The sequence below is a fragment of the Mus caroli genome, chromosome 1 (genome assembly GCF_900094665.2).
Source record: "Mus caroli chromosome 1, CAROLI_EIJ_v1.1, whole genome shotgun sequence".
Lineage (NCBI taxonomy): Eukaryota > Metazoa > Chordata > Mammalia > Rodentia > Muridae > Mus > Mus caroli.
In genome coordinates this window covers 46,731,229-46,741,113 of record NC_034570.1, presented here as the reverse complement: position 1 = coordinate 46,741,113, position 9,885 = coordinate 46,731,229, and the positions used below count along the sequence as shown (strand labels likewise).

The 9,885-nt window shown below is 39.4% G+C and overlaps 1 protein-coding gene across 1 annotated transcript in view; it reads left to right on the top strand.

The window, feature by feature from the left end:
* The first annotated feature begins 1,499 nt into the window (after positions 1-1,499).
* LOC110293198 (dynein heavy chain 7, axonemal-like) overlaps positions 1,500-9,885 on the top strand; it is a 17,691-nt gene continuing 9,305 nt past the window's right edge. The window contains exons 1-3 of the mRNA XM_021161033.2: positions 1,500-1,645; positions 3,237-3,414; positions 7,950-8,053. Of these exons, the coding sequence (XP_021016692.1) occupies positions 1,505-1,645; positions 3,237-3,414; positions 7,950-8,053 (423 nt within the window). The 5' untranslated portion in view covers positions 1,500-1,504. The remainder of the gene's footprint in view (positions 1,646-3,236; positions 3,415-7,949; positions 8,054-9,885) is intronic.

The window sequence follows — 9,885 nt, the reverse complement described above, 5'->3', positions numbered from 1 at the left end:
TCAATGAGTTAACAGGAGAAGTTACCAAAATGACACAAGGAATATATATCTATAACCCTTTTTGTATTTAAAAACTGAGTGCTGAGTTGAAGACCATTGTTGGGAGCCTCCTGTGGCATGTTTATAATGTGTGTAATTGTCAGCTCTCCATTGGGAATAGGACATGTGCAGAGAACAGTGTGGTGGCACTATGATGGTTGACAATGGTCTCACTGCAGTGTGCCCTTGGCTGGAGCTACATCTCCTTGATGTAGCTCTTTCTACTTCTTGCCTAGAAGATCAAAACTTGCTTCAAGTATTGGGGAAACTAAAAGGAAAAAGAGGCCTGGGGGAGGGAGGGTCTCTGCTACCAAGCATCAGCGTTTGGTTCCAATGTGACAAATGACCTCAACTACACATGCTATCCCCATTTTGGGACTAGTTGGCATTTGCTTTTTGTTTTGTTATTATTATTGTTGTTGTTATTTATTTGTTGGGATTTCCAGGTTACATTCAAGGCTGAGGGTATGCAACCTTGAAGAAGACCCCTAAGAATTTACTTGTAAACTAGGTTTTAAATTTCTTTTCTTTTAGCATAGCTATCTTCTCTGACTTTTAGAATCATCTAGAGTGGTGGAGGACATATAGAGTTGCATAGCACTTGCTTAGCATATTTAAACCTTAGGTTTGAGTTAAAGTACTGCAAAACCCCAAACAATGTATTGGCTATTAGGGGTTGCTTTTGATCTCCCATGCTCTGTGGTCATGACTCCTTTCTCCGTTTCTGACTTTCTGGGCTTATGCCTTAAAAAAGGCAGAGTCCTGAATCTCTGCTCTTTCGGGGGTTATGGGGAAGACATCAAAGAGGCAAATGAAATATGGTTGTTTAGTCCAGTGAATTTACTCTAAAACCTTCAAGTTAGTTCTATTTATTTATTTATTTATTTATTTATTTTTACCAAAATGACAAAATGTCCAAATTCAAGATCATACATATTAATTTGAAAATTAAACTTTACTGGTAACAAAAAAAATGTTATCTCTCTCTCTCTCTCTCTCTCTGACTGATTCTTTTCAGTTCTCGTTAAGTTTACTAAGGCAAGAATTTGAAGAGCCTCTGGGCTTCAGCATCCACACAAGGGGCTATTCAAAGCATAACAAGGGCAACTGGACTCAGGTTGAATTTCAGACAGCTTTGAGTTTCTAGAGTACTTCATGATATGCTTTCTAGTTTTATATCTGTCACTGTGACTTTAAGAAGCTAGGCTAGAAGACCTATACTAACTTGCCTTTAATGAGCAGGCAAGTTGAATGAAAAGTAGACTGTGATCCAGTAGCTACTAAATACATGTATTGGTTAAGATTTTCCACTAAAATTTGGCTAGAGAAACCATTACTATTTTTCTAAGGAAGGTTTGAAAAGCTCTATGCCTTCCTCACAAATTCAAACAAACCTTCCTTTTGTTAACAAAGACAATGTTCACCATCTGTCGAGTTTTCTGTTGTGTTTCAGGGACTTGTCGTGATGTCTACAGAGCTGGAGGAAGTGGTAAGCAGCATCCTGAATGTCAAAATCCCAGCAATGTGGATGGGTAAATCTTACCCCAGCCTGAAGCCACTCGGCAGCTATGTGAATGACTTCCTCGAAAGACTAAAATTCCTGCAGGTGATTTTATCCATATGCACACTGCTAACTAACTACCTCTGGCTTCACTTTCCTCATCAGAATGCTGAGTATGCAGGGAATGGCACTGCACAGTCCTATGTATTCAAGATGCAAATGGCCTCTATTCAATAACATATCATTCATATATATATATATGTGTGTGTGTGTGTGTGTGTGTGTGTGTGTGTGTGAATTAGATATATAGACAGAACATATTCTATATTCTGCATCTTAAGTAGGAAATTTTGTGAAGTTTGACATTCAAGTAAATGACAGCCTTTGGAGAGAGAAACTTCTAGCATGTTGACTCTCAATAGCATTAAGTAGAATCCAGTAGCAGAGCATCTTAGAAAGCCAGACAAGCTTCTAAAGAGAGGAACTCTTTTTTCACTGCCCATAAACCATCTCAGTCCAAAACAGCAATGACCTACCTCAATGGTTATTTTTCTTGGGTATGTTGAGTGAGTAGAATCCTCGCTCCTGGTCATCTGCCAATTGACATTATACAGAAAAAGCAATTAATTACATAGATACTGTGTATATTGCATGAACCTATGGGGAAGTGTGACATGGTAGCTCATATGTGAAATCTTACCACCTGAGGCAGGAAGATCACTGTCAAATTAAAGACTAACCTATGTTACTATCTGGGCTATACAGTGAATTTCAGGCCAGGTATAATCTTTAAACAAACAAAACAAAAACATTGAGGAATTTCCTGTAGGAATAAGATGAGCCACTCCCCTTTCATAGTACAGTTTCTCTGATGTACCACCAGAGTCAGATACTAAAGGACCATGATGGCTCTTGGAAACTAAAGTTGAACTGTGAGCTTTCTTGAATAGAGGATTTTAATTCATTTCTTCAGAAAGGCTTCTATATTTTGCTATTTGGTCACTTGTTATTCAACAGCTCATCATCAAAACATATGAAATAAATACAGAATTAAAGGGTCATCAAATTTCTAAATGCCATAGGCATTCACCACCCTGCATTTTTGTGTTCTTGACAGTATAGTGCTTCTGTAATAGTATTTTGGAATCCATGATATTTTAGTAAAGTAGGAAGAAAAACTTCCAAGAAAATATTCTACTTGGTAGTAATGGCTAATTAATTAGAAAAAATAGTGTGAATATTACCATGTGACCAGACTTTTTGGAGATCTAACATTGCTTTCAAACAACGAGTTTGTAGTATGTTCACAGTGATATGTAGGATTTCTGGAGAAACCACTGGATGTGTATAAAACAGACATCTATATTTCATGTATTTCATGCATTGTAATTCCCAAACTAGTGTAACAGAGAAAATGCTGAGTCAGAACCAAATACTATTTTCAAATTTGATGTGTGGCCTTGATGTTCTTTGAATCTCATTTGCTAGTTTGCTTTAAAAGTAATAATCGAGTTTGAGGCCAGCCTGGTCTACAAAGTGAGTGCCAGGACAGCCAGGGCTACACAGAGAAACCCTGGCTCGAAAAACCAAAAAAAAAAATAAAAAAGTAATTATCATGTTTGGAGATACAGTTCATTGATATTGCATTGGAAATTTGTAACTATTGCTATATCATTTTTGTCTGGATCCACTATAGCAATGGTATGAGGTTGGTCCCCCTCCAGTCTTCTGGCTTTCTGGCTTCTTCTTCACACAAGCTTTCCTGACTGGTGCGCAGCAGAACTATGCAAGAAAATTCACAATTCCAATTGATCTTCTTGCGTTTGACTATGAAGTGATGGATGACAAGGAATATAAAAATGCGCCAGAGGATGGTAAGTGCAGCAGCAGAGTGGGCTGGGTCCTGTCTGTTCACTGGACAAAAGCAGAGCACTTTTGTTTATCTTCTTAGCTGTCAAAAAGCAATCATGTACATAATACCCTGAAACACAGCATTAAGCAAATAGAGAAGAATATGAGTAGATGAATTTGGATAAAAGGTACACTTCTCTGAACCTCCAAAACTGAGTAAATTAGAAATCATGTGTAGTTAGTTAAAAGAATTATCATATGTCAAATTAGTAGTACACAGACTAATCATCTATGACCTTGTGTTGACCTTAGGCAACCAGGAGGAAAGAATCTCCTTAAAGACCATTCCTTCTCAAATCCCTGATATCTGTATCCTGTACTGTTATATATTTTACTCTAATACTTACAGCTATTAATAATGTGTGTGTGAAAGAGAGAGAGACAGGGAAACACACACACACAGAAACATACAGAGACAGAGACAGAGACAGAGAAAGAGACAGAGACAGAGAGAGGAGGATGGTATGTGAGATTGTGGTATACGAACATATCTGTGTGAAAATACCTCTGGAGACCAGAGGATGATGGATGTCCTATTTTCATTCTCTGCCTTATTTCTTTGAGACAGATTTCTCACTGAACCCTAGGGATCTTCTTGCCTCCACGCACCACAGTGCTAAAGTTATTGGGTGTACACAGGAGCCATGCCCAGCTTTTTGCATGGATGCTGGCATCTGAACATAATTCTAGGCTTAAGCAACAGTCGCTCTTGCCTGCAAATTGAGGCCCTAGAAATGCTTGAGGATTAGGCGGGTGGTTATAAAGAAACATTCCGGTTCCTGATGGGTTGTATTTTAAATACTTTGTAGTATCTGCAATGTTTTATTTTAAATTTAGTGGGAGCCAGCAAGATGATTCCATGAAAAAGGAGACTTTCTGCCAAGCTGAGAACTTAACTTCTATTCCTAGGATCCTCGTGGTGGAAAAAGAGAACTGAATCCCCACAAGCTCTTCTCTGACCTCCACATGTGCCTTGGCATGCACCCATGTGCTCATGTACATAAAGAAAATAAAATACAATAAACATAAACAAAGGCAGTGTAAATAAATTGTAAATGCAGTAGACAAGGTTACTACTTTAAATAAACATTACTTTTCTTTCTTTTAAAGCAAAAAAAGCTAAAATGTACTAAAGTTTACCAGAAGAGTGATGACTTTGAATGAATGGCATCTGTCTTTCGGTGACTGTTAATATATACCATGTCACAGGCAGCTCTCCTACCTTAGCTATCACTGGCCCACCCTGGTAGGCATTGAAGATGATGAAGCAACAGCTTAGGCTCTTGCTTCTTCTACCAGTTTATGTCCAAGTGAGAGACACACCAGAGTCTGATCATTGCCTTACCTTATTGTGGCAATTATCAACTGGGTGTCACACAACTCAAGACTTTGGTGATATGAAGCTATCCAGCTGTGTCCCTGGGAAAGTTGCCTAAATGACCACTGTGCTCTTGGCACCGCATGTCTTCCTCTCTTACCTCATCCTTGTGAAAGTAGGAGCTAAGAAGACAGTTGCTAGCACCACCAAATCTGGGGGCCTATGCACAGATTCACCCCTTGGGAATCCAGACTACCTTTCTTTCCTCCTCTACAGCTTTGTTACTTTAATGGTACCTCCTCTTTGCAGAATCTTTGAACTCAGAAATGGACAATCCCTAGCCACACACAGCATGCTCTGGCATCTCACATCTTAGAAGCAATCAATGAACTTTTCTGTCATCTTGATATCCACTGCTGTCCTGTATCCCTGCTTCCTAATTGCACAATATCTCAGAAGACTGTCTTTACAAGCAAGCTGAGTTCTCAGCTATTTTCTTTCTACCTTGCATCCTCACCACCCCATAGAAGCCTTTCTCATCAGAGTTAGTGACAGTTTCCCTGTTGATGGATCTCCTCTGGCCTTCATCTTAACTTTTTGGCAATTTCTCTTGATGTGTTTATCTTCCTAGACACAGTTTCCTCCCTTTGTCTTGACGACATTATCTCATGGTTTGGGTTTTTTATTTCCTTATTTTTCAGATTTATGCTCTTGTTGGCTTATTCTTCAGCTATTGGAGTCTCCAAGGACAAAGTCCTTGAACAATCTCTGTTCACTGTATTCATCCTCTCCCTAGGTGAACTCATCCATTTTTATATCTTTGAACACCTCCTTGTTAGATGCTTCCTCTGTGACCGAGAAGGCTCTATCCAGAACTGCCAACATGCCATCTCTACGTTAGTTTCTCTAGATATGTAGAACTTATAATTTATTTCAGTAAATAACCACCAGCTGCCAGCCAGAATCCTATGACTTTTTCCTCCACCTCCTCATCCTCATCCTCCTCCTCCTTCACCACCACCACCACCACCACTACCACTTATCTTGCCTTCCTGTTCTCATCCCGTCTTCTTATGAAGTTGGCAACATTAGTCCACTCAACAGTGAGTCACGTGTTTCCTTTGGTTGTCTCTTTTCTGTGACAATACAAATGCAAAATGGTCATCTGGCCTGACTTCATTCTTCCCTACTCAGTCTCTAGCAGCACCTAGACCTCAACTGCTGTAGTGGAAATGCACGACAGAACTGAAACTCACTACAGGTTTATGGAAGCTAGCTCAAGATTTCACACCACCTTAATACCTATACTTAGCTGTAGAAATATATTTAGAGACAAAAAGCACACAGGGAGGCAGAGACTCTGGGACACAGGCCATGTTACAACTAATTGTACTTTCCCCAACAGCAGATGGCATCATTCGCTGAGCATTCATTCAGAGTCTCTGTTATCAATGCATTTGGGATGTGCACACTACTGAATCTCAAGCTTAACAACTCTAGGCTACCTTGTTTCATTTATTATTTCCTTTATTATGTACACCTTTAAAATCCCTTCTTGACATAGGTTGCTACCATAGAAAACTATCTGAGCGCCTGTTCTCATGAAATCCAACATAGCTAGCTTGATTGAGGAACATGTCAAGAAGGGTAAATATCTATTCCAAACAAAGTATACAGGAAGGGAGCTAAAGAGCTTTGAGTAGAGGAAAGTCTAGAGAAGAGCCTGAAGCACAGGGTGGTAGTGTTCTCTTACATATCTGTGCCCAGTCCTTTATGTCTAATCCTCATAGTAACAGGCACCACAGTCTTTATTACATAGAGGCAGACACTTGGGCTCAGGGAGGCTAAACACCTCCCCAGATGCTTCACAGTAGCATTAGGAGCAGGCCCTCTGGCCACATGCACAACTGTTTCCTTCCCAGACTACCATGCTCAAGACTTTATGAAGAAGTTTGAAACAATTCATTCTCATTAAAAGTGTCTTGATGAAACTATGGTTACTTCTGTATTCAAGACTTTATCCCTCCTAACTTTTCTCAGTGTCCTTCTGACATAGGAAAATATCAGCATTCCCGTTGGTTGACATCCTAGTGGAAGTGATGACTCTATACAATTTTTAGACCCAGCTAAAATGTTGAAGTTATGAAAGCATTGCATAAAGTTTTTAAAGTAGTCAATTTCCCATACTCAACCTGTGTAATTGCATGCACCGAGCATAGAGATTAGACAGACTTCTTTGTTTTCCTTTTTACCAGTCTGCATCCACCTGTTACCTCAGGAAACAGGTTTTCAGGCACTAAAACTCCAGCATTATCTTGAGAGTGGTAGAGCAGCACATGAAACAGGATTTATCGAATGATTAGTACAGATGACTTGGTGCACCAAAATTGCTCAGTAATGAGCTTAGCTGAGTGGCCTTTAGCCAAGTAAACCACTTTACTAAATATCAGTGTGTCCACCCAGAGTAATATCATTAAGGACAGATGTTTGTTAAATTAAGTTTATATTATATGCACACAAACATAATTGTACATTTTTTTGCCAAAAAATGCTTATTCCATCTTACTTTATCAATTACTTGAACAAAAATGAGAAAGTTAGGATTTTCCTAAAGAAATTCCTTTCTCAATGGGACCTCTGGAGAGGGGGGTCACAGACGCCATCTGAGTTTCCCCCAACCTCCACCATTCTCCTTTTATATACTTTAATGTGTGTCTGCTTCCATTTCACTGGCCTTACAAGTCAGGCTTGCCCTGTTTACTGAGAGCGAAGTGGTGTCCAGTGTGTTGAAAGACATGAAACACTAGCGCTTAGGAATCTGAGACAGGGGTATTGAGAGCTTACAGACTATCTGGCTCACTTGAAACCTTGTCTCCACAGATAAATAAGTAAATTGATAACTAAATGTCACAGGGAATTGAAGAAGCCACTAGCAGTTTATTGTTTAGTGTCGGTGATTCCAGGTGTATTACCCACAGTTCTTATTATCTGAATTGCTAGTTACATCTAGGAGGACTCAGTAATTTACTGTACGGAGTGTGGAAAGGGAGGTAGAGAGGGAGAGAAGCTGAGAAGCTATGGCTGGCACTATGTTGGCCTGCTCTCCCCAGACAGGAATCTCAGATGCAGGGCTCAGTCACCTACCATCTTTGAATGCTAACTTCTTTCTTTGTTATTTAGGTGTTTACATTCATGGATTGTTTTTGGATGGAGCTTCCTGGAACAGGAAGACCAAGAAACTTGCAGAATCACATCCTAAAGTTCTGTATGACACAGTCCCCGTGGTTAGTATTTATGAAGGGTTACATGCACATGTGCGCGGATATGGATATATGCACATCCAGTCTGTTCTTGTTGTTCATGGTAACTTTGCTCTATAAAGCTGTTCCCTATGCTGCACTACTGCATATATTTGCTCTTAATGGGCTTCTGAATTTAGATTCTGTGGTATCTGCATTTCTGTTAGTTGATTGATACATACCGTTGTACTGTTTCTGTTTAAAGAAAACGTGTTTAGTATACATTATCACACAGTCAGTAGCACTGTGACTCTCACTGGATTAAGCTCATCCCTCGGCCTTCTTGCACATAGTAACATTGGACTGTGCTGCAGCCTTTGGCCTGTAAGTTACTTTAAACAATGGAATGCCAACAAAGCAAGGAATGTTAACAACTGAGCACAAAATAGACCATGAAGAGTACAGTTGTTTATAGTTACAAGAGCTGAAAATAAGGAAGCAGGATTTCCCATGGTCCAGCAATAGACATGTGGTGGTGGGATAAAGACAACTCAAATTCCATGTTAGTTAATGACTGTAAACACAGTGCCAGGGTTGATTATAGAATGAGGAATTAATTTTGACGTTTCATGAAATAAAGAATTAATGAATGGTGAGGAGCAATGCCATATAATTGTTTCTGTGTGTAACTACATCATGACAAAGTATATTTATATATAATATGAAGGGCACATCCAGGATGGTATGATAAAACAAAGACTATTAGAGTCACATGGATTATAGAATTCTGCGAGAAGTTTAAAGACAGGTGAAAACTCATCATGGCAGCCATAAAGGGAGGGGCTAGTCCAAACCTAGGAAGATCCTCTTTTCTACATACCATGATGCTCTGGGCAGAGAAGGGTTAGGATAGGAGACCCCAAAAGTGAAACAAACATTTGCCATTTCAGGAGCTGGCTGGGTTCCAATTCCTTTCCTTTCTGAGGACATCCTCAATTAGCTTGCAGGGAACAGAAGGCGGGAGTACATCTACAAAGGGATAATTCTTCTTCAACAAAGAAGTCAATGAGGAATAGAAATTCTTATGAGTGAAATCCATTCCTTGCTTAAAGTGAAGTGCATTGTTCATTTAAGTTTAAGTTGAAAGTGTTTTTGAGAATTATGTTACTGTTAAGCTACAGCTTGTCCATCCCCCATAACAAGGGTCCTACAGTGACCTGGAAGGAATGGATACCCCAGGATCTTAGTACTGGCTCCTTCATGTGGTTGTGTTTTGACCTAAGAACCCTAAAGGACTACTCATTACTATGAGATAAATTAATTTGGTCAAACCCTAAAAGATGCTTATGGTTTTAGTTTGCTCTTTGCCTTCATAAGTCAATGGCCAGCTGGCTTTTAAATCTTGTTCTAAAGACTGGCCATATTCTACAATAAATTACATGGGTAATATTCTAGAAACTTGCTTAAATGACTAAAAAGAATGTGGTGAATTGTAGCTAAAAGAGGAATGAAACTATGTTATATTTTTATCTAAGTTGGAAAATTATGTGTTACACACCGCATTAATAACTTGGCTGGGGGAAAATTGTAATCAATAGCACACATCATGCAGACAATAGGATTCACTGTGATATGTCCATACATCTATACATTGTACTTTGACATGTCCATCTGCTTCTCTTCTACTCTGGTTCCCTTTCCCAGTGGCACTCTCTCTGATCTTGATCTCTACTCAACTCTTCTACTGTCTGTCTTTCAGTTTCCTTTCTGTTTCTTAAGCTTCTACATATGATAGAGTATACACCAGTGTCTGTCTGTCTGTCTGTTTCTCTCTCTCTCTCTCTCTCTCTCTCTCTCTCTCTCTCTCTCTCTCTCTC